This window comes from Trypanosoma cruzi, genomic scaffold (genome assembly GCF_000209065.1).
Source record: "Trypanosoma cruzi strain CL Brener 1047053516737 genomic scaffold, whole genome shotgun sequence".
Taxonomy (NCBI): domain Eukaryota; phylum Euglenozoa; class Kinetoplastea; order Trypanosomatida; family Trypanosomatidae; genus Trypanosoma; species Trypanosoma cruzi.
In genome coordinates, this window is record NW_001849556.1 from 253320 (window position 1) to 281111 (window position 27792).

At 49.9% G+C, this 27792-nt stretch overlaps 7 protein-coding genes and 15 non-coding genes across 22 annotated transcripts, besides 49 other annotated features; all 22 read right to left on the minus strand.

Moving 5' to 3' along the window:
• Window positions 1-93: a sequence feature (A-rich).
• Window positions 1-1307: a sequence feature (areas merged during assembly that could not be assigned to a particular haplotype. This can correspond to areas where the two haplotypes were merged or to regions with more than two copies in the genome that were merged during assembly.).
• Window positions 144-187: a sequence feature (AT_rich).
• Window positions 235-802: a microsatellite.
• Window positions 812-845: a microsatellite.
• Window positions 874-912: a microsatellite.
• Window positions 937-957: a sequence feature (AT_rich).
• Window positions 1043-1093: a microsatellite.
• Window positions 1142-1169: a microsatellite.
• Window positions 1187-1243: a sequence feature (A-rich).
• Window positions 1289-1325: a microsatellite.
• Window positions 1308-11874: a sequence feature (heterozygous, non-Esmeraldo-like haplotype).
• Window positions 1563-1614: a sequence feature (T-rich).
• On the minus strand, window positions 1644-4133 carry Tc00.1047053506791.10 (CYC2-like cyclin 4, putative; the record flags this gene model as incomplete). The annotated part of the gene is made up of 1 exon (XM_807128.1): window positions 1644-4133. One exon carries the CDS (start codon window positions 4131-4133, stop codon window positions 1644-1646), a length of 2490 nt encoding a protein of 829 aa, XP_812221.1.
• Window positions 3439-3501: a microsatellite.
• Window positions 3847-3903: a microsatellite.
• Window positions 4040-4065: a microsatellite.
• Window positions 4132-4169: a sequence feature (AT_rich).
• Window positions 4187-4214: a microsatellite.
• Window positions 4252-4371: a sequence feature (T-rich).
• Window positions 4400-4427: a microsatellite.
• Window positions 4467-4579: a sequence feature (T-rich).
• Window positions 4582-4606: a microsatellite.
• Window positions 4710-4741: a microsatellite.
• Window positions 5181-5218: a microsatellite.
• Window positions 5247-5299: a microsatellite.
• Window positions 5303-5330: a microsatellite.
• Tc00.1047053506791.20 (hypothetical protein, conserved) lies at window positions 5453-9508 on the minus strand (the record flags this gene model as incomplete). Its single annotated transcript, XM_807129.1, has 1 exon — window positions 5453-9508. One exon carries the CDS (start codon window positions 9506-9508, stop codon window positions 5453-5455), a length of 4056 nt encoding a protein of 1351 aa, XP_812222.1.
• Window positions 6589-6638: a microsatellite.
• Window positions 7317-7353: a microsatellite.
• Window positions 7562-7603: a microsatellite.
• Window positions 8466-8498: a microsatellite.
• Window positions 9633-9669: a sequence feature (GA-rich).
• Window positions 9860-9881: a sequence feature (AT_rich).
• Window positions 9933-9969: a microsatellite.
• On the minus strand, window positions 10123-15858 carry Tc00.1047053506791.30 (hypothetical protein, conserved; the record flags this gene model as incomplete). Its single annotated transcript, XM_807130.1, has 1 exon — window positions 10123-15858. One exon carries the CDS (start codon window positions 15856-15858, stop codon window positions 10123-10125), a length of 5736 nt encoding a protein of 1911 aa, XP_812223.1.
• Window positions 11875-12142: a sequence feature (areas merged during assembly that could not be assigned to a particular haplotype. This can correspond to areas where the two haplotypes were merged or to regions with more than two copies in the genome that were merged during assembly.).
• Window positions 12143-27792: a sequence feature (heterozygous, non-Esmeraldo-like haplotype).
• Window positions 15973-16094: a sequence feature (A-rich).
• Tc00.1047053506791.31 lies at window positions 16107-16176 on the minus strand. Its single transcript, XR_008255401.1, has one exon. It is a non-coding gene; the product is annotated as a C/D small nucleolar RNA (snoRNA), TB10C3C4 (small nucleolar RNA).
• Tc00.1047053506791.32 lies at window positions 16226-16324 on the minus strand. Its single transcript, XR_008255402.1, has one exon. It is a non-coding gene; the product is annotated as a C/D small nucleolar RNA (snoRNA), TB10C3C3 (small nucleolar RNA).
• Window positions 16367-16394: a microsatellite.
• On the minus strand, window positions 16410-16488 carry Tc00.1047053506791.33. Its single transcript, XR_008255403.1, has one exon. It is a non-coding gene; the product is annotated as a C/D small nucleolar RNA (snoRNA), TB10C3C2 (small nucleolar RNA).
• Window positions 16514-16585, minus strand: Tc00.1047053506791.34. Its single transcript, XR_008255404.1, has one exon. It is a non-coding gene; the product is annotated as an H/ACA snoRNA, TC10C3H1 (small nucleolar RNA).
• Tc00.1047053506791.35 lies at window positions 16718-16783 on the minus strand. The gene has a single exon (XR_008255405.1). It is a non-coding gene; the product is annotated as an H/ACA snoRNA, TC10C3H2 (small nucleolar RNA).
• On the minus strand, window positions 16847-16926 carry Tc00.1047053506791.36. The gene has a single exon (XR_008255406.1). It is a non-coding gene; the product is annotated as a C/D small nucleolar RNA (snoRNA), TB10C3C5 (small nucleolar RNA).
• On the minus strand, window positions 16991-17065 carry Tc00.1047053506791.37. The gene has a single exon (XR_008255407.1). It is a non-coding gene; the product is annotated as a C/D small nucleolar RNA (snoRNA), TB10C3C4 (small nucleolar RNA).
• On the minus strand, window positions 17115-17213 carry Tc00.1047053506791.38. Its single transcript, XR_008255408.1, has one exon. It is a non-coding gene; the product is annotated as a C/D small nucleolar RNA (snoRNA), TB10C3C3 (small nucleolar RNA).
• On the minus strand, window positions 17298-17376 carry Tc00.1047053506791.39. Its single transcript, XR_008255409.1, has one exon. It is a non-coding gene; the product is annotated as a C/D small nucleolar RNA (snoRNA), TB10C3C2 (small nucleolar RNA).
• Tc00.1047053506791.40 lies at window positions 17402-17473 on the minus strand. Its single transcript, XR_008255410.1, has one exon. It is a non-coding gene; the product is annotated as an H/ACA snoRNA, TC10C3H1 (small nucleolar RNA).
• Window positions 17606-17671, minus strand: Tc00.1047053506791.41. The gene has a single exon (XR_008255411.1). It is a non-coding gene; the product is annotated as an H/ACA snoRNA, TC10C3H2 (small nucleolar RNA).
• Window positions 17735-17814, minus strand: Tc00.1047053506791.42. The gene has a single exon (XR_008255412.1). It is a non-coding gene; the product is annotated as a C/D small nucleolar RNA (snoRNA), TB10C3C5 (small nucleolar RNA).
• Window positions 17879-17953, minus strand: Tc00.1047053506791.43. The gene has a single exon (XR_008255413.1). It is a non-coding gene; the product is annotated as a C/D small nucleolar RNA (snoRNA), TB10C3C4 (small nucleolar RNA).
• On the minus strand, window positions 18003-18101 carry Tc00.1047053506791.44. Its single transcript, XR_008255414.1, has one exon. It is a non-coding gene; the product is annotated as a C/D small nucleolar RNA (snoRNA), TB10C3C3 (small nucleolar RNA).
• Window positions 18144-18171: a microsatellite.
• Window positions 18187-18265, minus strand: Tc00.1047053506791.45. The gene has a single exon (XR_008255415.1). It is a non-coding gene; the product is annotated as a C/D small nucleolar RNA (snoRNA), TB10C3C2 (small nucleolar RNA).
• Window positions 18648-18667: a microsatellite.
• Window positions 18750-18801: a sequence feature (T-rich).
• On the minus strand, window positions 18981-20720 carry Tc00.1047053506791.50 (hypothetical protein, conserved; the record flags this gene model as incomplete). The annotated part of the gene is made up of 1 exon (XM_807131.1): window positions 18981-20720. The coding sequence occupies one exon, from the start codon at window positions 20718-20720 to the stop codon at window positions 18981-18983; it is 1740 nt and encodes a 579-aa protein (XP_812224.1).
• Window positions 20763-20841: a sequence feature (A-rich).
• Window positions 20898-20932: a sequence feature (AT_rich).
• Window positions 21133-21159: a microsatellite.
• On the minus strand, window positions 21220-24828 carry Tc00.1047053506791.60 (hypothetical protein, conserved; the record flags this gene model as incomplete). Its single annotated transcript, XM_807132.1, has 1 exon — window positions 21220-24828. The coding sequence occupies one exon, from the start codon at window positions 24826-24828 to the stop codon at window positions 21220-21222; it is 3609 nt and encodes a 1202-aa protein (XP_812225.1).
• Window positions 25107-25171: a sequence feature (CT-rich).
• Window positions 25319-26260, minus strand: Tc00.1047053506791.70 (nitroreductase, putative; the record flags this gene model as incomplete). The annotated part of the gene is made up of 1 exon (XM_807133.1): window positions 25319-26260. The coding sequence occupies one exon, from the start codon at window positions 26258-26260 to the stop codon at window positions 25319-25321; it is 942 nt and encodes a 313-aa protein (XP_812226.1).
• Window positions 26460-26484: a microsatellite.
• Window positions 26606-26645: a microsatellite.
• Window positions 26667-26690: a microsatellite.
• Window positions 26921-26950: a microsatellite.
• Window positions 27005-27040: a microsatellite.
• Window positions 27113-27792, minus strand: Tc00.1047053506791.79 (hypothetical protein, conserved; the record flags this gene model as incomplete). Its single annotated transcript, XM_807134.1, has 1 exon — window positions 27113-27792. A coding segment is annotated over one exon (680 nt), but the record flags the coding sequence as incomplete, so codon positions are not given.

Here is a 27792-nt window from a genome sequence, read left to right on the forward strand (position 1 = left end):
AAGAAACAAAATAAAACAAAATATATAAAAAAAAAAGCAAGGCAATAAAAGAGAAACAAAGAAGAAGAAGGAAAAAAAAAAAAAAAAGAAGAAGCGTTACAACAAACATGACATACGTACAAATAAATACGTCTCAAAAACACATTTTTTTTTTTTTGTTATTTTTGTTATTAAAACAAAAAAAAATGTCTGACGTGTCGTCTTACATAACTCCACTTATTTGTGTTTAACGGAATACATACCATACATACGTGTACATACCATACATACGTGTACATACCATACATACGTGTACATACCATACATACGTGTACATACCATACATACGTGTACATACCATACATACGTGTACATACCATACATACGTGTACATACCATACATACGTGTACATACCATACATACGTGTACATACCATACATACGTGTACATACCATACATACGTGTACATACCATACATACGTGTACATACCATACATACGTGTACATACCATACATACGTGTACATACCATACATACGTGTACATACCATACATACGTGTACATACCATACATACGTGTACATACCATACATACGTGTACATACCATACATACGTGTACATACCATACATACGTGTACATACCATACATACGTGTACATACCATACATACGTGTACATACCATACATACGTGTACATACCATACATACGTGTACATACCATACATACGTGTACATACCATACATACGTGTACATACCATACATACGTGTACATACCATACATACGTGTACATACCATACATACGTGTACATACCATACATACGTGTTTTCCTCTTTTCTTTCCTCTTCTCTTCTTTTTTTTTTTTCCCCACCGCTCACACCTCCACGTCCTTCATGTATACATATAATACATATATATACATATATATGTATTATAAACCCTTCCTTGTTGTATACAAATAATAATAATAATAAAATCACCTTTACCGTGTCCCCTTCTTCTTCTTCTTTCTTTCTTCTTGTTTGTTTGGAAGGTTTTTTATTGGATGCAAGTATACATGTATATTATTATTATTATTATTATTATTATTATTATTATTATTATTATTATTATATTTACACGCAGATGTCTTCTCCCACAAACCCCCACTTCTTCTCCTCCTTTTTTTTTCTTTTCTTTTTTCTTTTTTAAATGTTTTTCCTTCGCAAAAACAAAAGAAGCACACAAAAAAGAAAACGAAAAAACGAAACAAAAGAAAAAAAATCCGACGGCCCTTCAAATACACTCAAACGTACACTTTTCCCCCTTAAAAAAAAAAAAAAAAAAAAAAAAAAAAAAAAAAAAAGAGGTTGAGATTTTAATTTCCCCCAGCCACCAACAGCCACCACTTCCCCCCTTTCTTTCTTTCTTCCTTTCCACCCCACTACTCCGCAGGACCGTCACAGTCATTCACAACAGCCGCATCCTTCCATCTTCTCTCGTTGCGTCCCACCCTTTCCTCCTGAAAAGGTGGGGGAAAAAAAAATATAGATGGATGATGTTCGCTTCGCTCTTCCCCCAGTCTTTATACCGTATGAATCCCTCTTTTTTCTTTTTTTTCTTCTTTTTTTCCTTTGTTGTTGTTATTTCTTCTTCGGTTATGGGAGGCATCCAAAGGGTGCTCTTAGCGGTAATCTCTGTAGTGATCCGGCTTGGGCCGTTTCCTCCTATTACGCCGTTCGGCGACCTCTTCATTAGCGGCATCTGTGCATGGCTGCGGCTGCGAGGGGAAAACCAATGGTCCACTGCCTCGCACGGCGCTGCCACCACCACCACCGCTGTGCCTTTCCATCGTGACACTATCACTCGTGGCAGGCCGTCTGCCACTGCTATTGTTGTTGTTGTTGTTATTTGTACCGGATGGACGCCAGACGGTGGAGGTGATGGATGCAAACTCCATGTCATTGTTATTATTATAATTATTATTGTGTATACTGTTTTGCCTGCTGCTGCTACTACAATAAGTTGCTGTCGTTGCGTCCATCATGGCAATGTCCCCGGCATGGCAAGAATCCATCTGCTGGGAGGATGCATAATGATAACGGTGTGGTTTATTGAAAAACTTCTTGGTGGAACTCCCCCTACTCTTGTAATGGTACGGCTTCGCATGAATACTAATACCCGAGTGATGCAACCCGGTTGTTGTTGTTGTTCTCGTCGTCGGCGTCGTTGGCGAAAGGGACACCGCACGCTCCAGTATACCAAAGCCTGCACCAGCATTAGTACTACGACCACTGCCGATATTCCCCACATTACTGTTGGTATTATTATTAATATTCGCATCATAGACACCGCATCCGTACTGCATTTGTTGCCGTGGTGGCGGTTGATAAATAGGGTGGTAGGAATGATAATAATGCGTTGGTATACTTGTGGTGGATCCAGCGGCATTTTGTGCGATTACTGTCACGAGGGCTGTGGTGTGGGCGTTGCTGACGGTCCCACCAGATGTTTGACGATAAACAGCCGGCAGGATGATTTGATCCAACGACACGCCCGGCATGCCTGTGCCGGGGTACACAAGTGGGTTTTGTGGAAAGAGGGAACCACTCGGGCTCAGGCACTGGATTTTTGCCTGTTCACTGGAAAAGTCCTCGGCTGCACATCGCCGTATACGCTCCCGCCGCTGTGAGGAAGAGACATCAAAGCGCTCCTTCCAAGGTCGCAGTTCTTCCACCCAAAATTGTCGTTGAAACCTCCTTCGTGTCACCTCGTCTATCTCCTCCATGTTGGATGCGAAAACTGTCACAAGCTGCAATAACAAATTCTCTAATGTCTCGTATTCGGCCTCATCCAACCACATGTCCCACTCCAGACACCCACAAAAACGAAGTTCCAATTTATTGATCTCCGCGTTACTGATACCACCAATGCGGCTGTAGTACTCATTGCTGTAGTATTGATCATCGCGAAGCTTCGCCCCAAGTAACAGACTGGTAATCGTAAGGCGATGAACATTATAGACACTAACGGGATGATTGATAAAGTGCGAATACTTTAACAATAACATAAGACTTGCAATGAGAGTTTCCCCACTAACACCACTGTGACGCACAACACGATCCAAATAAGCCTCTATAGGCATCTGGGGAAGACGATGGGAGTGAAAGTCTGAGGTGAGTACCGGTTCTGCTTTATTGTCTTCAGAGAGGTTTTCCAAAAACAACGTCACAGCCACACGCGCTGTCACCAAATCAATTTGACTTTGAAGAGGTTTACGGGCGGATACCACCACAGGAGAAAAAGCACACATCTCGCATGCCTCCGCCTCCTCAGTAGCACCAGTTACATCAACGTCCTTGCCGTCCTCATTGGACACCTCGGACTTACATGCATCCTCGCGGGAATTGCATGAGAGCGGTGGGGCGTCTTGCGAAAAGTTACACCCCTGTTGTTGCCCCTGTAATGCGTCCCCCTCCTGATGCTGCTGTTGCTGTTGCTGTTCTTCTTCTTCTTGATGATGATGATGATTTTGTTGTTGTCCCTCATGCGGTTGGGCAAACACTTCATCAATAACTGTTCTTGGTGTCGTGTCTGTGCATGTCTCAGGCGTCGGTTCATCATTCGACGAGGAGGTTCGTTTCATACCTTCATCATCGGCCTCCCCGTTGTTGTCTTCCGTACCCATTGCACCCGTATCCACCATGCCACCCTCCACGTTCTCTACAGCCACCGTAGTTGCCGTCCCTACGCCTGCAAAGTTCGTCGCATGGTGCCCCCCGGTGCTGTACCCCTGGCCGCCACCATCACCGTCTCGGGGCCGTGAGGGGGCGAAGTGGGACGCCGCAGCCACACCAGCAGCCAAGGCGGAAGATGTATACATGACCTTGTTATTATTATTATTATTATTATTATTATTATTATTATTATTATTGCTATTATTACAGCTACCGTTTGGGTTGGTGTTGCCACTTCCAGCATGATATGAGTCGCCTCTTGAGAAGCAGAACGATGCTGCGGCCGTGTGACCTGAAAACAGGCAGGAAGTCATCCCTACAGACGTCGTCGTCGCCGTCGTTGTGCTACTGCTGCTGCTGCTGCTGCTGGTGGTGGTGGTGGTGAGCGGCCTTTGCGCTCTGGAAAAGAGAATGGAAGATCTTTCGCAAGATATCATAAAAATATTTTTATTTTTACAAAAATAAAAATAAAACTAAACTTTTTTGTTCTTCTCTCTCTCTCTCTCTCTCTCTCTCTCCTCTTTTCCACCACCCTCCCTTCCCACTTACCCCCTACTTTCCTTCTCCTACTCGTTTCGTGTGTTTTTTGTTCGTGTTTCACTTTTTTCTCTCTCTCTCTCTCAGTCCTCCTTCTTTCTTCTCCTTTTTTTTTCTTTAAAACTTTTTTTTTCCTTTAAAATTTTTTTAAAGTTATTATTTCTCTACACACACACACACACACAGACAGACACGTGTATATTTATATATTTGTGTGCGTGTGTGTGTGCACCTTTTTTTTTTTTTTTTCCCTCTTTTTTCTTGTTATATATATATATATTCTTCTTCTTCTTCCTTATTAATGTTTGCTTTTATTATTTTATTTATTATTATTATTTTTTTTTTTCGTGTGTGTTTGTTTGTTTGTTTGTTTATACTTCGCTTCGTTTATTTGTTTTGTACGTCCCCTCTCCTCTACTGTTATGTGTTCGTGCATAAAAATGTGTTTGAGTGTACATGAGAGGAAAGAGTTCAGAAAATAAATAAATAAATAAATAAATAAATAAATGAGAAATTAAAGTGAAGGGAAAATTGAAGTAAGCAGAGAGACATAAATGAAGGGAGGAAAAGAAAGAAAAAAAAAAAAAGGGAAGTGTCTTACCGCATTGGCAGGATTGCCGGCCCCTGACGATGTCTACTGGACCACACTCGGCCGAAGTTGCACAATACACACACAACAACACATGCAGTCATGTACACATCGACCTCCCCCCCGCCCTCGCCCCTTCTTCTCAGTTTCCTTCTCTCATCAAAGGCATGCGGCTCTCATGGCACATAAATAACATAAAACGACATCAAAGAGGAAAATAGGAAACAGAGAGACTCACACACAGACAGACTCACACTATGTACACTCATAGATACAGATTCATACCTACATACGTGCCATAGAATATAGGGATATAACGGGGTTTGAAGGGCTTCGACAAATACAGGGAAGAGATGGCCAAACACACGCAGACACACGTATACAAACACACACACAAAAAAAAAAAAAAAAAACAGAGGTGGCGATATACATACATACATAAAGATATATATATATATATATATAAATGCATATATAAGCAAGAAAAGAAAAGAAGAAAAAAAGAAAAATTCAACACGCATACATAAACACACACACACACAAAAAAAAAAAAAAAAAGCAAGGAGAAGTCATAAGTGTCTATTTTGACTCAGCACATGCAACGTGTGCCGTTTATGACCTTCTTATCATTCAACATTCCCTGTCATCAGGACGGACATACACCGGCCGCGGCCTCGATAGCCGTTGGGCGGAGGATTTTTGTGCTTCCACTGCAGCAGTACCAAACGGCACTTCTCTTATAAGCACATACGGGCGACCATACTCATCTAATCGCACCTCCTCTACAAGAACAACCGAATCATAATTCGTTCCACCAGTGCCATCGCCTTCAGCAGTAGGGCGGCCACCATCACCCGCAGCGGCCTCATGTCTATCCTCACGCTGCGCACGCTTGATTATCCGGCGGCGTGCCGTGGGGGACTGCAGCAGAAAATTCTGCCGCTCCGGTCCCATTGCCCATGCCGATGGTCGGTCCGGCTCCTTTATCACAAAGGAAGAGTAGAACTTTAGAGGTGGAAACGGCGGCACGTCAACAATGCAGCGCTTCGGAGAAGAACCGGAATTCCCCGCAGTGCCTTCTGGGGTGCGCTTCAACGGGGTGGATCGTGTGTGGCTGTGACAGGATGGAGACACCGCCCCTCTTCCCGTTGCACCATTTCGTTTCTTGTGGGCGCTGCTATTGTTGCTTGACAAACTATAGTTCACCCCACATCGAACACGGTGTTTACTCGCACCAAATACATCCTCTTTTTTCAGTGGGGAGTCCAAACATGGTTTAAAGTCTTTCCGAAGGTCAACAACAGGAATTGGGATTCGACCAACAACGTCGCGTGTCACCGGACTCCCTCCCGGGGCTCGCAAATGGTTTCCAGCAATGTCACCTTCGCTGCAGCAGCGTCGGAGGTTTCGCGCCGTGGGAGTTCCCATCACGGAACGAGGCTGAGACCGTCGCGGATGAGGAGTTGCCATATCAACAGGTGTCCTCGCCGACGGATTTTCTCGTCGCCGTCGTGCCGATACCGGTAAGGATGAAGGTGATGGTGGTACAGAATCGTGGCGCCATGCATTTTCCTTTCCATTCTGCTGCTGAGATGGCCCCTGTGTAATCATTCCATCGTTTCCATACTCAAAAATGTGCGTCATGGGTTTTGACCTGTCCGCATGTGGCCTGTGACTTGGATTGACTGGATTCACTTTGTGTCCACGTAAGGCAGACTGTGCCCTCTCACCTGACGAATTTTCGCCACAACTAACACGTCTACCGCTATTATGATTCTCATTATTACAACCATTATGATTGTTGTTATTATTACTACCACTGCCGCAAGGTGTTTTGTGGGGTGGACCTTCAAACTTTTGAAGGTCGTCATGCCTGCGCGATGGAATAAATGACGTCACTTCATATGGATGATTGAGTGAATAGTCACAGAGTTCCTCTTGTTGATAACATCGTCGTCTTTGAGTCGATGCTCGACCTGTACGTTGCGATGAAGACGGCCTTAACATCTGCAAAGATCGGTACGGTCTGTATCGTCCACCGGAGGCATAAGGTCCAGTGAAGCCGGCTTCGCTATCAGACTCATCAGAAGCCACCGCCCGGTTATAACCGTCCCTGAATTCTATGTAACCGAGAGGACGGCGCATTGAAGAAGGAAGGGGCAATGGATCGGGATGAAACGAAGAACTGCGCCACGGCTGACGAGGGCTCTTTGCATGCGTCGTCGACGTTCCACCTCTTCGGCTGTGCGTTCCCGAGTAATCACCCGGCGATACGCTATCATGCCTCCGCCACCGCAAGAAGCGATCACGCTGTAATTCCTCTTGTTCTCGTTTCAGTTCTTGATACAGCTGATATACATCGCGAATATGAAAAATAGGCGAGTGTGATAGGTGGGGAGATGGAGAAATCAGCCTTCTCCTCTCTCTGCCGTAATCCTTCTCACTCCCCCTCTTGACAATTCGGCCCCGGTGCGGAGTTTCTCGTTCTTTTCGGTCATCAACATCATCATGATCACCATCATCCTTGTCATTCCTAGAAGATTTTCTGGTTGCATGTAGAGACGTTGTTTCCTTAAGAATTTCCCGCTCCGTGGCTTTTGCATGATGGTCTGAACTAAAAGAAAGAGGCCTGATACATGACTCGGAGGAGTCACGACGCAGCTGGGGTTGCTGACGTTGTCGCTTCGTGGATTTATTGACCTCATGGGCTTCTTGTATCGCCCGTGACTGCAACCCAATTGGTGGCGGTGGTAGTGATGGTGGTGTCGATGATGAAGGTGAAAGGCGGCTGGATTCTACTGCGCCTAAGGGAGTTTCCCTGACGTCTACGATCGCGTTTTCGGCGGTCAAGGACGGCAAATGTGCCAATTTGGCGGAAAGCCGCAACGTTTCCTTTTGTGGATTCGTGTCGTGCCGCTCCTCTGCTGAGGAAATATTAACAGGTGCACTTCCCACAGTCGTGTTTTCTTCTTGCAGCTCCAGCTGACGCACCGGAGTCAGACTCCCGTCTCTTTTCAACGTGTCCGGGGAACTCGTTTTGGTCGTCACCGACAAGGTATCTGACGACACCGGGGTATGATCTGAAACGGCAAAAAGCCGCGTATCAGAAGCTTGCACTCCCGTGTTTCCACCCTTCTTTTGCTGGGTCAACAATTGGCTGGGCATGGATAACGTGGCCAAAGAAGACGGGGAGACATGCACCGACCGTCCCGCTTGGGAACCCTCCTTTTCAGAACCAAACACGGCGGTTTGCGTTGTCGATCCCAGTTCCTTTGCCGGTTCGCTGGACCGCGACGAACCAGATGAATCCTCGTCGCTGTCCACGATGGTAATGGAAGGAAACCTGAGCACACGCTGTTTCTGCTTTGACTGACGATGGCCTTCCTCAGCTTCGTTCGCGACATTTGCAGCAGATGACGGGGCTATCCCGGCTTCCCCAGCCTCATCTCGGAGTTGCACTGTGGGGGACGTCACGAGGGGAGAGGCTTTATCATCTGCCGGCGTCGGTGGCGGCATTGTCGCTTTCGGGGTGGCTATTCTGGTTGTTGTTTCCACTGTAGCCAATGAAGGTGATACCGGGTCAATTTTATCACCCGTCGACGTAATCACATGCCCATCACCACCTAAATTCTTCGATGGCAATTGCTGTCGTCGCTGTTGCTGCTGTTGCTGCTGCAAAGGCATTGTACCTGATGAAGTTTGACTCACTGTGCCTCCATTTGTATTCTGTTCCAAGCTTTGAAACGCGCCGGTAGCTGCATTCATACTCGCTCCTACCGCTGCCGTTCCAGCACCCGGCCTCTGTTCAATTGGGCGAACCCCGCCCTTTGCATCTCGTACTGCCTGTGGTGCAGACGCAAGCTTTGGCCGCCCCGCATCCTCGCCACCCCCCTTGAACAACGCATTCTTCATCGTTCCCCATATTCCACTAATCGATGAGCGTTTCTTCTCCTTCCCACCCGAGGGCGGTGGCTGTGCGTTTGTTGCCAATCCCGCAATTGACTGTTGAGGTTGCGCCGGAGCAGGGGATGGTCGCGCCCGCCAAACGTTACCCATTGGCTGCTGCACATTTGAATCCAAAGTCCCAATGCTGGAGGAGCTTCTTGTAACTCCAAGCAATCCCCTCGCTCGTTGCGGTTGACCAGAAGCGTTGGGAGGCGTATTCGCTAATAAAACAACCTGCTTCTTTGCCTGTTGCACCAAAGGAGCATGTGGAGCGACAGAGGCACTAAAGGAAGGGGAGTGGCTTTGGCTAGATCTGGCTGCTCCCTGCTGTGACGTTGGTGGGGGACCCATTGGCATCTTTGCCATTGCTTGGTTCGTTAAAAGCTGCTGGGGGTAAGGAATAGAAGGGGTTGCAGATGTTTGCTTTGTGGTTCCACCGAGTGGTCCAGCTGGGTATGGCATGGGCGTCATTTTCCCTACAAGGTGTGGAGGCACCATAACTAATTTCCCCTGTGGATGGATGGAATCCATTGCACTGCCCGAGATTGCGCCTTCTCCAGAGGGATGTGCAGTCATCAGAGAAATGTGACTTCCGGATCTCGAACCCCCTTGTAAATGCCCTGACGAGTCCCCCCTTGACTGTTGCACCGCCCAAGAAGGTGGTGGCAAGGTCGACATCTTCACTTGTGCCGCATGAAGTGTAGGCGCCCCGCCTGTCGGTGGCTGCTGCTGCTGCTGCATGAGTAGGGGAACCACCCACAGACACACACAAAAGTAGACACAACACCAGCGTCACTCACGGCACCCCAGCCCTATCCTATCGCTAAAAGGAAAACGTTGCAGTACTCCACACACTTACCCAAACGAGAAAGTGAGAGAGAGGGAAATAGAAAAAGAGAGAGTGTGTGTGTATAAAAAGGGAAATGTGGCCAACGCAATTTGCATTTACCTTGTTCCTTCTCTTTCAACTTCAGTAACACGACAGAAGTAGCAACCAGAGGGTGTGAAAAAGGACACTTTTTTTTCCGCAAACGAAAATTCCCACGGCATACACATACACGCAAGATAAAAACAAAAAGCAAACAAACGAACAAAATAAAAAAATAAAATAAAAGAAAACAGCGGTAAACATCCATTCCGCTGCCTCCACTTCCTTTTTTTGCTGTCTCTCTCTCTCTCTCTCTCTCTCTCCCTCTTTCTCTGAATGCAAACAAAAAAATATCTATAGACTTATTTCTATGCTGAGAGAGAGCCTCCCTTTCCCCTTATATTTCTACCCCAAATCCTCTTCGTCAATGTCCACGCACAAAATGCAGCATTTCCTCGCCTTTTTTAAAAAATTTCTTGGAACAGTTTCATTTCGTATTCAAGACCCCAATTTGTGCCGTCATTGCAGCAAGCGGTGTGTTTTGACGTGGTTCCACGTGATATGCCCCGGGTCCTGGCGTATCCGCTCCTAACGCTGGCGGATAGTGGCCCAGTGTGACGGGAAAAGAAGGTCCACGCTCTCTCAAATCCCAGTGAGACGGGTGAAAGTACACCCCTGGGCCAAGACCGCTTCCAGCTCCTGCACGCACCCCAGCTGCTGCTGCTGCTGCTGTTGTCGTCATGGTGCTGATAGTGTTTGGAAAACCAAACGATGGACCTCTCGGCTGACTTGCAGGGACAGGGTGGTAATACTGCCCCGGGACAGTTGTACTAACCGATTGTGCTTCAACAAAGCGTTCAGCTCCAGCAAACGTAAATGCTGGCACGGGTGGCCCTGGGTCTATGGGATGATGATATTCACCTGGCCCGGGGGCATTCTTTTGAGTCTGTGGGACAATATCGGGGCGAGGGGCGTGACCGAAACTAAATGCAGGTTGGCTCGGTATCACAATCGGTCCACTTGTCAAATACGCACCGGGACCCGGAAGATCATCGGTTTTTTCCAAGGTTCTTGGGGCCGTTCCAAACCCCACTGTCTGACTGCTAAGCGTGGCAGGAATGGCGTATGTTGCCGGCCCAGGAGTGGCATTCACACGCGCTGCAAAGACTACATCAGGGTCTACTGTAGAAGGAGGAGCAAATGTTGTCGTGCGTGCTGTCTCCACAGGCTGAGGAGAGTACGCGCCGGGTCCAGGATACTCAGCCCCTGCATGCCCATCTTTATAGGTTGATTTTCCTTGTACGGTGAACGCTGGACCTGTCAAGTACCGTGTGGCGTAGCGATTTGTATCGTAACTACCAGGTCCTGGAATATCTTGCGTGGTATAAGCATTTTCTATTTTTTTACTTGTGCCAAAAGAATAACCGACGTCCTGCGACGGGCACCATGCAGACGGTAGGCTGTACTCGCCTGGACCAGGCTGTTCTGCGCGTTCCTGTGTCTCATTCAATACAAACCGTGGTGCGTGGGGAAAGGACGCTCCACTTGTCGTGTTTTGTGGCGCTACGGGGCTATATGAGGCTGGACCTGGCATTTCCGACGCGGTCGCCTCATCTCTGAGAGGGAAACGAGCTGCTGTAAAGCGCATGGCCACACCTCCATCCAGCGGCGTGGTGAGGAGAGGGTCTCCACGTCTTACCTCGTAATGCCCTGGCCCTGGTAGGTCTGTAACGCCTGCAGTAGCATCCCCCACCTCGGCCAGCCGCGGCGCACGAGCAATGAAAACCCCGGTTGTTGACTGCGGCAGTTGCGGATCGTAATAGCCCGGGCCGGGCGCCGTGAGGGATCCGACGCAATCCACGTTATCAACGACGGTATCAAAAGCCTTAAAGCGCTCAGCTTTAAGAAAAGAGACACCCGTCCCGGCACCTTCAGTCGCAGGGAAGGCGGGAGGCAGAGTATATGTACCAGGCCCTGGGATGTAAGACTTTTCCACTTCCACCAGCGTGGGTCCACGTGGTGCAGTGCGATGCATAGAAAATGCAGAACCCTCTTGTCGATTTAAAGTGACATCATATGTCCCCGGGCCGGGCACATCTCCGTCCTGACCGGATTGTTCACCACCTCTCTCAGCGGTACCAAAGCGAATACCATTTCCTGCAGGCGATATCGTAGGATTGTATGTGCCCGGGCCAGGCAATTCATCGTTTCCGACAAAAAACTCCTTCTTGCCGGATGGAAAGGAATACACTTGTGACGCATTCCATTGCGGATGTTGGGGTGAGTACTGACCCGGCCCGGGGAGAATAACATCCGTCTCTTTTCCAGTAGTAAAACGCGATTCTGTAGGGAATGACACTCCAGTGAAGCGGCGCCACATGCTTCCATCTGCAGCCAAGTCTCCATACTGGCCGGGTCCTGGCGTATCACTGGCATCAACGTGTGATTCACGTGGAGCCGTTGAAAATCGATAGGCAGGGGCAGACGCTGCCGCCACCGTTGTTGTTTTCGTCACATCATATGTCCCAGGGCCAGGAACTTCTGATAGAAGCAAAGGTCCCACCGTACGATTTGAGGTCCCGAAACGAGTTGTGGGTGCAGTAAGAGTCGGAATAACGACATCATACGACCCCGGGCCTGGTACATCACCGGCTTGACCACCACCAACAAAACCACCATCGTCATTATTCCCATGCATTGAAATACGTGGATTTTTCCCAAAAGAGTATGCCGGACCGTTCGTCGTTGTTGCGTCCTGTACGCATTCATATTGGCCAGGACCAGGAAAGAGGGCGCGCTCTCGTTGTTCATAATCTGGAATGCGGGGTTCTGTCCCAAATACAACTGCTCCCCGTCCCCCCAACTGGTTCCCTGCATTATCCAAAACATAGGAGCCAGGCCCTGGAGTATCATAGGTGTTGCCATCACCAAACCCTTCACTTCCGCCGTGGAATCGGGGAGCAGTTGGGAAGGAGACAGGCCCCGTGACTGACCCGTCGTTCGGCTGCATTGTTGGGACGTACGCACCTGGACCTGGCGTTCCCGCTGCATCCTGCAATGGGGGCACTCGAGACGCGGTTCCAAACACAACGCCTCGTGGCACAAAGGCTTGGCTCTCTGCTGTGGTGGCGTATTGTCCAGGACCAGGCGTTGTATCTGAGGGTTTCCCCTCTCCTAACCGTTTTGTATCGGCTCCTCCAAAAGTAGCGTGAAACGCATGTGGAACCTGCAGTACCGCATCATACGATCCTGGTCCAATATGTCTTTGCATAAAAGCTTCTCGCTCTTCGGGTGAAAGAGCATTTTTCGGCGAGGACCCAAACACCACCGCGGAAGCCATCCGATCGGGTGCATCTTGGGGAAGATATGACCCGGGCCCGGGTAGATTCGCTGCGTCTGCCGGTATGATCCAATCGGACTTATCGTCTGCATTCCCAAAAACAGCGCCGCGCATGGGTGAAGGTGATGCAACTTCGTACGCCCCGGGTCCAGGTATGTCTCTGTATTCCTCTTTAAAAAACCGAGGGCTGGTGCCCCACGCGGCACCTGCAATATTGCTTCTAGCTTCCCGCGGATCGTACACTCCAGGACCAAGTCCACCTCCCATCTTTTCATCCATAACGGCCCCGTTGTTCACAAAACGAGGACTCGTGCCAAAAAAAGTCGTTGTGGATAACTTTTCAGGTAACGCAGCCTCATAGGCACCCGGACCAGGAACACTGTTGCACAACATCTCCTCATCAGCTGATTGGAATCGCGCCGCAATGCCCACAACAGCACTCGGGCCTTGAGATAATTCACGTGGGTCGTACTTCCCAGGCCCAGGCGTTGGATCTCCATTCACTGTACGATCCATCAACCGCTGTCGCATAGAGAAGGAAGGACCATGCTTGGGTAGCGTAATGTCATAGGCACCCGGTCCCGCATCGGTTGCAGCGGTAGCAACAGCCGTATCCAAGGTCAGTGCGCGCGATGCAGTTCCGATAATAGCACCGCGTTCATGTAGCGTCCTCATATTGTCAACAACATCATAGTGCCCGGGCCCGGGTATCAGGTTCGTCGAGTCGACACTGTCACAACCATAAAATCTTGGAGCTGTGGATGCGAGAATTGGAACCGCCATACGTCGTTCACGTGCTGTGTGCTTTACGACGTATGCCCCAGGTCCTGGAACACCTTCCTCTTGGGATTCCGGTTTGAAGAAACGCTGTGTCGTACCTATAAAAGCCGATCGTGTGACACCTGCCACATCCTCCACATCATACGTCCCTGGCCCAGGGAGATTCGCTGCCCGATTCGCTTCCTCATGCAATAAACGTGGCGCTGTAGGAAAGAAAGAAGTTGCGGACCGCCCTCGACGCACATCAAAGATGGGAATAGAGTAATCACCTGGACCAGGAGAAGGTTCTTCAAGAATAGATGGCAACCCTCTCGTTGAGAATGTCCACTGAGGACCTGTTGTTTCCTTTAAAATCACATAATGCCCCGGTCCTGGAACATCATCGGGTGGATAATACACACCACGCCACATGTTGTCATCACGCCTCGCAGTTGTAATAACGGCACTTCTTCCACCTATAACGGTAGCACCGTCAGGCAACATCATTGGAACGTCGTATGTTCCCGGTCCTGGAACTTCATCTGGTTTCCCCATGACTGATGGGTCCACGAGTCTCTTGGCATCAACTGGCAGTTTGGCCCGACCAAATGAAAATGCAGGGGAGTTTTTGTGTCGTGCATCTGTGCGTGTCGCATTTTCTGTCGAGTACTCCCCTGGACCAGGACTACACTCGCCATCGTGTTTTGCCATCCACTGAAGCTGGCGTGAGCTCGTTGTGAGAAAATAATTATTTTTGAGTTGAGCTCCTGTCTGCCCTTTGGATTCGGTGTCATATGTCCCCGGCCCTGGTGACTCTGTCGGCGTATGTAACCGCCGCGCTGCCTTTCCTATTGAGACGCTTCTTGTCTTTCCTCGAGCGGAGGCCGCGTCAAAAGCACTGGCGACGTTGTACGCGCCCGGGCCGGGTGTCGAGGCCAATTCCATCGGCCTTCCACGTGAGGGCGTGTTGTCCCGCACCAAAGGACCTCTTCCCTTTCGTGGGCCATTCTCCACACTCTCCGTGTGGGTCGATCGCTGCTGCTGCTGTTGCTTTTCCGTGGGTGGTACCCGACACGGCGAGGTACCAAACACGGCACCTCGTTTCGTTGATGGGGAAACCACACAAAATGGGGATAATGTGAGAGGAACGACGGGCCTCCGTCCTGATGTTTTTTTCGCACCCACACGAAAAGAAGCATCATTACAGCTACTTCTGCTGCTGCTGCTGCTGTGGCTATCAGTTCCCCCTGGCGAGGCCGTGTGGATGGAGTGGCAGGGACAATTCCTCGCATGCGCCGCGGCATTTGTCGAAATCCCCAACTCCGGGAACTGCTTCCAATAGCACTGGCACAGCAGCGTAAACTGGCGCTGCAACGCCCTTGCTGCATCTTCCGCACTACGACGGGCATGACGGGTGCCGAGTGGGCCACAGTTGCCCACAGCTTCTCCGCCTCCCCCAACAGGAGGATTCTTGCTCCGACTGCGCGTGGCCATCGAATAACGCATGGCTTCATCGTCGCCGCGGAAGTAGGACCCCGGGCCGGGCGCAGAAGTTTTTTTAATCGAATCACACATGCCACTGCGACCACTTCCAAATGTCGAGGGTGGCTGACGCTGCCTCGGCGGTACTAACCCCCCCGTTTTACTACGACCATACGCCCCATAAGCCCCACCTGCAGTTTTTTGCGGCGAAGAAACACTGCGGGGCATGGCGCCTAGACACTCGCTCGACGTATTTACACTATTCTGCTGCTGCTGCTGTTGCTCTGGATGTAAGCCTCGTGCGGCGCATGGAGAATGACAACTGCAGCCGCAAACACGATTCACATCACTCATTAGAATGGTTGACGCTGTGGTAGTAGACACGTCCACAATGTCATCTGCACAAAAACAACAAACCTTCTCTCCGACTGCCACGTCCTTCACGACAGGAGCGGAACACGCAACCGACGCACCACGCTTCCGCACAGGGCGCTGCGTCACGGATTTCGCGCCACAGGCGCTCTCAAGATTGTTATCAATCGAAGAGTCGACACTCGCAAGGATTTGTGCATACAACACATCCACCTGCGTCTGAAAATCATCGGCAACCAAAACCGCATGCGAAGATCCAGTCTGCTCCATCCAATACAAACGCGATAAAAAGTCGCACCGCTCTTAAATACAAACAACCAACACTACGGCACAACACAATCCTTTAAATTCCAATTTGTGAATCAGTATTTTCCGTCAATTCATAACAAAAACCAACAACAAGAACAACAATAAAACACAACAAGCAAAAAATCAAAAAGAAAAAAAAAGATACAAAAAAACACCAAAATGAACCAAAACAAATAAACACAACAAAACAAACAAAATACACTATAATTTGGTGTTCTTAGATTCCTGTGGGTCACTCACGCGGGGTCGGCAAATGTGCAAACAGCTTGTGGTCATCACTGTCACGGCGGGACGACGGGGGAGGTGGGTTAGGGGTGGGCACGCCGCTTCAGTGGTACGAGTAACAGTTGAGGTAGTATGCACACGGCATCTTGTCGTCAACCTGCGCCAGGCGCCTTCCGATGGTAATTCCATTTTCACACATCATTTGCGACACAGTGTCCCACGGCGCTGCAGCAGCCGCAGCACAAGAGAGAAGGAGAGAGAGAGGGAGAGAGCCAGTCACGGGTGCCATCAGCTGGTAGTGCATGTTATCGATTATCTCCAGTCACGTACCACGCTCGGAGTGAGTATTGAATTGGATGCATCATGCGGCGGGCACACAACCAGCAAACGGGGCTCTCGCGCGTGCTTCGTACCGTCGCACCGCACTGTCTGCGGGGACGCATAGCGACACCGCTGCCTCGGCCACGGGGGAAGGGCGTGCTCCGTCCGTGACTGTCCACCCGCTAAGCACAGCAGTTGGACGGGGAGCGCACGGCCTGGCGGCTACGCGGGCTGCTCACGACAGTCTCTGCACCGCATCACGCAGCACCCGTCCACGTCTCGCCGCACCGATTGGACTCCACGCCACCAAACCGGCGTCGTCCTGCCCGGAGTGGCTGCATACACACACACACGTATGACTGCGGGCGGCGGCTGGCTGCCTCGCGGGACTCATCCACATTCGTTGGTGTAGTATAAATATGTAAGACGTGCATCGGGTCATAATCATCAGCCTCGTTAGGTGGAAGACGCATCGCTAATCACAGTCACACACTCCGTCGAACCAAGTCGCCGCGCCGCAAGGGTGGGAGGAGGGTGCGGTCAAGCATCAGCTGGTGTTCTTAGATTCCTGTGGGTCACTCACGCGGGGTCGGCAAATGTGCAAACAGCTTGTGGTCATCACTGTCACGGCGGGACGACGGGGGAGGTGGGTTAGGGGTGGGCACGCCGCTTCAGTGGTACGAGTAACAGTTGAGGTAGTATGCACACGGCATCTTGTCGTCAACCTGCGCCAGGCGCCTTCCGATGGTAATTCCATTTTCACACATCATTTGCGACACAGTGTCCCACGGCGCTGCAGCAGCCGCAGCACAAGAGAGAAGGAGAAGAGAGGGAGAGAGCCAGTCACAGGTGCCATCAGCTGGTAGTGCATGTTATCGATTATCTCCAGTCACGTACCACGCTCGGAGTGAGTATTGAATTGGATGCATCATGCGGCGGGCACACAACCAGCAAACGGGGCTCTCGCGCGTGCTTCGTACCGTCGCACCGCACTGTCTGCGGGGACGCATAGCGACACCGCTGCCTCGGCCACGGGGGAAGGGCGTGCTCCGTCCGTGACTGTCCACCCGCTAAGCACAGCAGTTGGACGGGGAGCGCACGGCCTGGCGGCTACGCGGGCTGCTCACGACAGTCTCTGCACCGCATCACGCAGCACCCGTCCACGTCTCGCCGCACCGATTGGACTCCACGCCACCAAACCGGCGTCGTCCTGCCCGGAGTGGCTGCATACACACACACACTTATGACTGCGGGCGGCGGCTGGCTGCCTCGCGGGACTCATCCACATTCGTTGGTGTAGTATAAATATGTAAGACGTGCATCGGGTCATAATCATCAGCCTCGTTAGGTGGAAGACGCATCGCTAATCACAGTCACGCACTCCGTCGAACCAAGTCGCCGCGCCGCAAGGGTGGGAGGAAGGTGCGGTCAAGCATCAGCTGGTGTTCTTAGATTCCTGTGGGTCACTCACGCGGGGTCGGCAAATGTGCAAACAGCTTGTGGTCATCACTGTCACGGCGGGACGACGGGGGAGGTGGGTTAGGGGTGGGCACGCCGCTTCAGTGGTACGAGTAACAGTTGAGGTAGTATGCACACGGCATCTTGTCGTCAACCTGCGCCAGGCGCCTTCCGATGGTAATTCCATTTTCACACATCATTTGCGACACAGTGTCCCACGGCGCTGCAGCAGCCGCAGCACAAGAGAGAAGGAGAGAGAGAGGGAGAGAGCCAGTCACGGGTGCCATCAGCTGGTAGTGCATGTTATCGATTATCTCCAGTCACGTACCACGCTCGGAGTGAGTATTGAATTGGATGCATCATGCGGGAAGATATATATATCGTTGTCTTCGTGTGCTTGTCATGGTTATTTTGACGGATGTTATCGCTGGTTGTTTTTTATGGCTGAATATTCTGCTCTTTAGTGGATTATAATAAATTTTTTGTCCTCTTTCCTGTGTTACTATTGGTAGTGTTTGTAAGTTTCTGTTGCTGGAATCTTCCTTCTTGTGTTATGTGCAGTAAATATTTGAAAACAAACAAAAGGGGAAGAAAAGAAACAGTCATCTATGAATATATGGAAGTACAACAAAGGAAATGAATGCATTTTGTGTAACTTGAGCAAAAATACCGTGCGTTTCCAGTGTGTGTGCATTGCTTTTTTTGTGTGTGTGTGCAGCAGCCGGTAAACTCCAAAAAAAAAAAAAAATAATAATAATAATAATAAAAGAAGAGTGCATTGAAACAATATCAGTCATACATATTCTTTTGGCCTATTAAATGGCTGTTATTTCCGTGTAAAAAATACATTTTCTTTATTCGTTTTTTGTTTCTTTTTTTTTTTTTGTTGTTGTTGTTTTTCACTGTTGGTGGGTGACAAATGTGGTGGTTGCATATGAATATAAATATATAAAAAGGGATTTGTAAAACAACACAGAAATGCCTTTTTTTTTATGTGCGCATAAAAAAAAAAAAGAGAGATATTTATAAAAGTGGTTTGTCTGTTTGTTTGTATGTGTTGGTATGGTGTAGGGGCGGCTTTACAGGCCGTAGATGTGCGCGTCAATGGGGGCCTCCACTTCAAAGGCGAAGGGCACCGTGACGACCGCCCCGGGCTTCAACGCGACTTGCATCTCCACCACACCGTCCACCTCCAGCCGCCGCTGCCGCTCGTCGGTCCAGTCCACCGCGTCCGTCTTCGGCTCCAGCAGGCGTACTGTGAGTTTCTGTTCGTTGGACTTCGGGATGCGCTCCTGCACTGTCACGGTGACGGTCTCCTGCGACTTCGTATTTGTGAGGGTCGTGGCGTATGCAAGCAGCAGCCGCTGCCTGGACGCGCGGTTAAATAAATTCGTCTTCATGTTTGTCGTGTATCGCTCCTGCAGCTTCCGGCGAACTTCAATGCTGCTGTCGACGCCGAATGGGATGCTGAGTTTCTCGCCAGGGGCGGTACGCGTGAGAAAAGTATTCGCGACAAAGTTGCCATCCAACATGACGGTGGCGTCGCCTGGGAGAAGTTGATATTCGTCCGCATTCGTGCAGACTGCTGTTGCGAAGACGGCCTCCGTGACGGACGGTACCGTCGAGTATGACACGTCAGCCTTCCACTGCAGGACGGTAAGTGGGACGCGAAGTTTGCTGCCGTCCCCACGCAGAGTGCGACGCGACGGGACGGTGAAATTCACCATTCCCATCGTCTCAGACACCGTCGCCGCCTCAATGGACGGCGCGGAGCCCTTGACGCTCCCATCCGTCGTGCTCATCAACATCAACATATGAGGGCATTCGATTTTCGGTGAGGTTGGGGAGAGGCGCCACGGCTCCAATTGCGGTTCCGCCGCGCCACGACGTGGAGCGACAGAGGAGAGTGTCAGCGCAACGTCGTAGAGGCCCTCCCCGGTCGCCTGCACAACGGCGTTGTAGCGCAGCGTCATCAACTGCTGCTGGCTGTCCAGCACTACCTCGTACTCCGCACGCCACGAGGCACCAGGCGACATGTACGATACGTACACGACCGCGTGCGGCACCGCCTCTTTGACCTTCAGAACTATACACACGGACTCCGTCTGTTTACTCGATGCCGAGTCTCCGCTTGACGTTTCACGCAGAAGACTCTGCAGCCGTTCCTTCTCTACCTTCAAATTGGCCGCGTCTTTTTCCAGTCGCCGCCGCTCTTCATTGGCGTGCACGGTGGCATTCTCCACCCCGGCGAGTTGCGCCTCCCAGAAGCCCACTTCCAGTGCCGTCCCCAGACCATCCGACAGAAGCCCGCAGGCCCGCGCAAAGAGGCGGGCGCTCAGTTCCGCCTCATCCCTTGCGGCACTTTGCTCAACTTTGTTGAGTTCAATTTGCTGCTCCACCTCCTGTAACTGCATCATGATCCCTTTGGCCTGCTCATCTTGCGTCTCCTGCCGCTGCGTGTCTCCTGCTGCCGCGTCGCGGTCGTCTTCGACGGAGTTCTTTTCAAAGAGAACCCCACGAAGTACGACAAGGGCGGCGGTGCGCTCGTCAAATCGGACTTGCACGGAGTCCCGTTCAAAGTCCCGCGGCATCGCAAAGAGCAGCTGCAGGACGTCGTCCCCATCCTCCGTGCCGCCAGCGTCGTCCCCGGCGGGATTCTCACCCGTCGCAGTCACCGTGGCGGGAAGATCGACCTTGGCGACGCGCCGCACGTACATTTGGTTCTCGTACACCGTGACGGCATCGGGCCGTGAATCGGTCCGAATAACGACCCTACCAGCAGTACGGTCGTCGTCTCCCCCAACTGTTATCCGTGGCATGGACGCTGTTTTAAGTCGTAGGCCCAAGAGTGAGGGAAGAGGAAATAATAAAAATAATAATAATAAATATAAAAGCAAAAAAAAAAATAATAATAACAAAAAATAAATAAATAAAAATAAACTGCTATAAGTAATTGAATGAACGGTAATGCGCGCTAAATATATACTTCACAGCCCTAATTTTAATATATATATTTATATATATTAAATTTGGGCATGTAAAAAAAGAAAATAAGAAGAGATTGAGAGTGTGAACGCCATGAAAGTTCGGTTGGCACATATAAAGCCCTCAGTCACCCACACAAACACACAATATAAAGGAGAAGACGGAAGGATGCAGTATATATGTATGTATTCATATATAGAAGGAAAAGGAGCAATGCATGTTCTCCCTCAGACAAGGAGAAACAACAGAGAGAGAGAGAGAGAGAGAGAGAGAAGAAAAAGAATAAATAATAGACAAGGAATCCGGTTATTAGCATCCAGTACTAATGCATAACTATGATACGGTGCCTGATGGTGTCTGCTGAGGTTGCGCTTCCTTCTTTCTTTTGTGCTTTGCCTCATCGTATGTATTGTATATACGTAGCTGATCCATCAGCATATCTCGCTCAGCGGCAATGATAATTAATTTTTCCTCAAGACTTCGTCGCTCTTCCGTCCATGTGGCAAGTGTATCGTTATCCTTTCCCTTTCTCTCTTTTCCCTCCTTGCTGCCTCCCATGTCACGAGCCTTGTCAACATGTGCGTCGGTGGATTTCACAACTGAATGAACACATGGCGTCATGTTTATGGTACCATTCACATGAATTCTCTTGAGATCTCCTTCACATTTCTCCATATAATCCTCATACATACCTGGAAAATGTTGCGCGGGCATGATGTCCAATGCATCAAGTTTCTTACAAATTCCTCCCTCCGATTTCTCAAAGGCCTGTTCAGAAATAGACTGTACAGAAGAGGCGTCAGTAGTATCCGGCGCATATTTTGTCTCTTGAAGTTCTTGCTGCTCATGACGCATTCCATCCACATTACCCACAGTTGCTTCTGCTTCTGTTGTCTTAGGGGAGTAAATGACGTCGGAGAAATGACCTCCAGCAGTGGAATCAGGGGAATTTGTAAAAGGAAGAGCCCCACTTAAATCATGATTTTCATTACCGTTAAAACCCCGTCGCCGTTGCGCCTCATGCTGCTTGGGCTCAACCACATCGGATTTCACGGCAATATAGGACGAGTCCCGATCCAACGTATTATCGCTGCACCTCGCTCCATGTGCAGTTGTAGGGAACTGCGACGCATATGAAAAAGGCGATCCAGATGGCGTCCCCTTCTCCACAGATGCGTTGTTCTTCTTTCGTGATGATTCCAACGTGTGTGGTTGCTTCTTTGGCGTTATGGTGGAAAACTTTGGTTTTGGGACAGTAGGTACGGACTCATAGAGCCACTCCCGTGTTGGTTGCGTTACAATCCGTTCCCTTCCGCCGTTGGATAATAAATACAACATCTGCAGCTCGCGTGCATCCGGTCCACATGCAGCACATGATGGCCGTATTAACATAGAGAGTACCAAAAAGGGATCTTCCTGCATCTCTGTGGTTGGTTCAGTGCCACCAGCATGAAGAGGGAAGGAGGAGTTTGTGTTCATTGAAAAACTATTACTTAGATAAAACAGTGACTTAAATTCCCTCCATGTGAGCCCCGTGTAGGGCGAGCGCCGAGATTTCAGCGTTCCAAATAAACGCGCCATCGACGCGTCCGTATGACCCGATTTTTTATTCCCATTCTGCACCAACAAAGCGGCAAGGTATCTCCAGTATGCCGCATATCCATCCCGCAGCAACTTCTTCGGGAAATCAATTCCCGAGGTTGGCTCTCGTAAAACGGGACATGTTGCCTTGCCACCATGCAAATGTTTCTTGTTTTTCCAAGCGCTGCTCCTACTGTTGTTGATGATACTATGCGACGTGGCAAGAGATTTTGACTTTTGCATGTATTCCATGTATTCCCGTCGCCTCGCGGCCATTTGGGCGTACGACCCGAGACTAAGATGAACACTGCCCTCCTTCGTCCAGCTGTTGTCGCCGTCCCTTGAAGTCACCCTCTGTTGCAACGAATACCCAGTGCTCTTTTCGTCCCTTCGTGACTTGAGGACAGCAGCTGCCCTTTTCCTTGCCTGTGGAGTGGACGTGTACCACCTCACAACAGACGCCTGTCGTGCAGTCACGGCCTTGTTTTTTTCTTTCGGTTGCTTTCCATTCCGTTGTGAACCAAACTTGACGGCGGTGTGACACGTGTGAGGCAATAACGATGCATAGCTTTTAGATGTTACAGCCCTCATCATCATCGCCATCCTCTCGTCATACCCCGGTTCTCCTCCCTCTTCGGGTTTCTTCTTTCCATTTTGCATCCGGCGGGTAGACTCGTAAGCACAATGACTACGGCACGGATACGAGGCAATTGTGACATGCGACGTCTCATGTGAAGCGTTATAATTCCCATTGGCACTCCTCTCATGGCCGCGCTGTGCTGCACGCGTGAATGAATGTATCCTCTTCGCGGAGGAAGTTGCAAGTCCCCGGAACTCATCACGTGCACTCCGTCTGGGTACCACAGGCAGCCAATTAGGGAGAACCTTCTCGGTCAGCATCGTTGTCGTAGAACTCGTTGTAGCCTTTTCGGCACTGGGCAACGCCTTTACTTCCAGATTTGCAAGCGGAAGGCTGTGAGAGGATGCAAACTGACTGTCATTGCTGTTCGCATTCGCCTCTTCCTTTTCCTCCTCAAACTCAAAATACAATGAATTTTCATCCTTCGTGGAATAAATATCATCACACAGTTTCGGTGTGAGTGCACCTGAAGTCTCTTCCTCCTCATGCGTCCGTGGGGTCGATGCGTTTGATCTGGCGTAAAAATCCTTCCCCACAGGCGGCACCAATGTGACTAACGGTGCAGAGGCTGCGGGCAACGGCGATGCCTGAACAGATCTTGACACATTCTCCACCACCTCCTTTACAGCCTCGCTACCACCACCGTCAGTCACCTCTTTCACTTTCTTGGTCTCTCGTGCCTTTGAAACGTCTTCTTCCTGTAGTTTCTCATCTTGCATTGAGTGCGGCGGTGTCCTTATATCGTGAAATCGCTGTTGTCTGGGATCTTTCTCCACATCCTGCCCATTCCCATGAGACTCCCGGGCCCAATCCTCGTTGTGTACCCTGTATCCATCCAAAATACCTTTTCCCCTTCCCTCCTCGTTGCTGGGTCTGAAAACAGCAGCGACAGGAGGTGATGGCGTCGGAGTAGCAAAAGAAGTAAACCGCGATTCATCCATGGGCACGATTGCGGTTGCCATCCCTCCTGCGGACGCCCCTTTAGATGCATGTGCCTCACGCGCAATGCCTTCCTGATGTTGTTGGCTCTTCTTCCTCTTATTTGAAGAAAACATGCCGCGGAAGCCCTTAAAAAACGGAAACCGTACTTTGGGCCCACAATTGGCCCAGCAGCCACCGGAATTGTCGTCAATCAGTCGACCATGTGAGGGGTTTGCGGCGGAAACAGGCGCGGCCTTGGCGTGAATCCTCGCTTTTTTCTCGTCACCGCGTGGGTCACTGCGCCCACGCTGCTCCCCACGGCCCGTCGCGGAATTCAGGCTGCTGAAGTCATCCCTCGCTGTCCTTCCCACCGTCGCCGTCGGACAAGACAGTCTGCCCGGGGATGTCGACTGCGCCACCGCGCCTTCCATCGTTGATGCCGCGCCTCGTGGCAGTGGAGGCAGCAACGCAGGTGCACTCTGGTGCGGGTGGGCATGTCCGTTCTTGTCGTCATCTCTCTCTTGTGTCATTGCGCACCCCACTCCTTCGACCGCCGCTGCAACGTGCCGTCGGTCGGTGGGCCCTGACGACGCCGGTGGGGAGCCATGGACGCCACTCACGACACCGCTACCACAAACTTCTTCACGCAAGGAGGGTGCATCACCGCCGCTATCTGAATTCGCGCGACTACTTGCCTTGGAGTCTGTGCACACCTGAAACTCAATCGACGACCCAACGGAGTGCATCTCTTTGCCGGCCGGCGACTCTCTCATTTCCTCTCCTCCCTTGCCTGCTGACATTTCGCAGGCAAATTAGGCTTTGCTAAACCCTTCTCACTTCACCGCACTTCAAGCACACGCAAAAGAAAGAGAGAGAGAGAAAAAAAGGACAAAACGCAGAGAATAAAGACATATGAAGATATCAAAAAAAGGGATGCAGACACATGTAAATATGAGAGAGAGAGAGTCGCGGACCCCATCATCTTTATTTATACACAAACACACACACACACAAAGACAAGAAGAAGTTGCGGGAAATATATATATATATGCGCCGCCACCGCGCCTGCACTTTTCCATCTCCCTTCCATTCCTCCACGCTCCTCTCTTCCTCTCTCATCCTTATCTCCCCCCTTCTCGCCTCATTTATTTATTGACCTCCGCAGCAGCGCAATGTTATTCCCCTCTCCCCTCCCCTCCCCAGGATTTTTTTTTTTTGTGTGTGTGTGCCACCGCAAGCGGCCTCGGTTATCTGTCGTTACTAATTTTTCCCTTTCAATGCGCGTTTCCTTCAAAACTTTCCCCACCGAACCAAATGCTTCGTGGGAAATCGTGGGCTGCGTACGGAGTGAAACCCGTTCTTCGCACCGTGCCCAACACTAATAATCACCGGCACTGTGAATCGTGGCGGTAACCCTGCCACACGCCGCACCTGCGCCTCATCAAACCCTTCCAAAATTGCCGTGTCAAACCCTGCTGCCGTTGCAAGATAAAGAAACGTCGTTGCCGGTATCATAACCTGCTTCCACGCATACGCCTGCTTATTTCTAGGAACCGACAGCATCGCGTTGCCAGTGCTTTCACTATACCATGCAGACACAATCGCCTTAACATGTGACATGGCTTCACATGGGCCACCGTGAAGTAGGTAGTACGCATGTCGCAGATAGGCTGCGCCATAAAGTGAGTGGTAGTACCCACTCTCCAGCCCCATCTCAAGCGCGGCCGGGGCATTGCTCTCCGGCTCCATGTCACCAGCGAACACAACAGTCACCGGTGCGTCACGAGGCTGCGGTTGCCCCAGGGCCGCACGCGAGAGGGTTTCTCTTTGCTCCTCCTCGTGTATGACAACAGCCACCCACGGCTGTAAGTTCAGGGCGGTAGGAGCCCGCACCGTCATGGCGAGAAGATCAGAAACTACGTCGAGATCAATTGGCTTTGTTGGGTCAAATCGCTTGCAGGAGCGACGCTCGTGTACTACACGTTTCATGGTATCAAGCGGCAATGATGATGATGATGGTGATGGCGGCATCGAGGAAAAAATAGGAGGCATGTATGAATTCCCACGCCCCACGTCCTTTTCACTACCTGCCTCCACAGGACCATCCATACCAATCACGTGCCTGCCATTTTCCGCAAATGTAGAAACATTCCTCAAAAGGTTTTCTCGATTCCAACGCCAATACAAAATTAAAGAATCCCACAGGCCTCTTTTTATGCCATTTCTCTTCATTGGCTACTTAAACCGCTCCCTTCTAACTACCGCCGCCTATTGTCCCACTGTACGATCAACCACACCCCTTTGTGTTTGTAATACCCTTGTGCTCTTCTCACTATTGATGTAACTTCCTTCTTTTCTTCGGATATATCCCAATCAAAGACACATGCACCGTTGCAACCGCCAATACCACCAACAGCACCAAAAAGACAGCCACACACACACACACACACAAACACCTAAAATTTAATCGTTCCCCACCTAACCCCTTCACAATAGATACACACACACACAAAAAAAAAAAAAAAAAACAAGTGCTGAAGAAAATACGTGTCGCAATAACAAATGAACAGCATAGAGAAAAAAAAAAAAGAAAAAGAAAAAGAAAAAGAAAAATAAATTATTATTTTTTACCTCAAGAATATATATATATATATATATATATTGTGTTAAGGGACAGTCATTGTAATAAACAAATAGATTGACAATGTCAATTCTACCATCATGAGTATAACATTCCCCCCCCCTCCCCACTATCCCCACTCACGAATATAATACATGCTCACTTCCTTCCCCATTTTCCTCCGTCTTGTTCACCACATACACATTACATCAATAAATACATACATGCATAATAAAAAAAAAGAAAAAAAAAACCCTTTCACTCGTATGAATGAGAAAGAAAGAGAGAGAGAGAGAGAGAGAAAATGAGAATTTTGTGCTGACATATAATAAAAGCAACAATAGGCATCACCATCAAAACAAACAAACAAACAAAAAAAAGAACTAAAAAACGTTATAAATCAAATTATTTCCCTTTTGTTTGTTTGTTTGTTTTTCTCCCCCCCCCCCCCCCCTTCAAAATACTCAACGGGCACCCAAAGCCGGCTCAGCAAAAATTGCATGCATTGGATGTGGACTCGCAAAGAAAAATACGGAACTTCTGTCTGGTTTTGAACTACCGTAGAAACCGATAGACTCACAACGATGACTTGTTGCCTTACAACCGTTGTATACGATTTTTTTCCCTTCATTACCTTCTTTGGGCGAACTTCTCAAAATGCGTTGCAACACTCTTCGCGTATTGGCTCGAGTGGACGGATTTTTGTGTTCCAGCGGTTTGCCATTGGTGCCAATTTCACCCATATCCCCTCCCGTTGGTTCGTGCTTACAGTGGTAGTGCAATATACTCCCGTACGGCATCGCCACATCGCGTGGATCGCACCAACACGCACGCAGTCGGTATGGCGGACCTGTGACTTTGTGCCAAATTGTTTTGGTGCTTGAATTATTATCCGTTGTTAAAAGAACCAGTCGATCAAAGCCGTTGGATAACTCTCGCCCGGAAACAAGGCCGCCCTTCACATTCCGCGTGTGCGTCGTCCGAGCTGAAGTAGGGATTTGAGAATCCCCCTTCAATGCTGCCGAAATGGATGTTTGGCTGCGGCCGGCTCCATCCACAAATCCAACCCTCCTCCGGCCCGTCTCGGAGGACGTGTGCGGGGTCGAGGATGATCCCCATGCGGTGCGGGCTTTCTCCTCCCGCA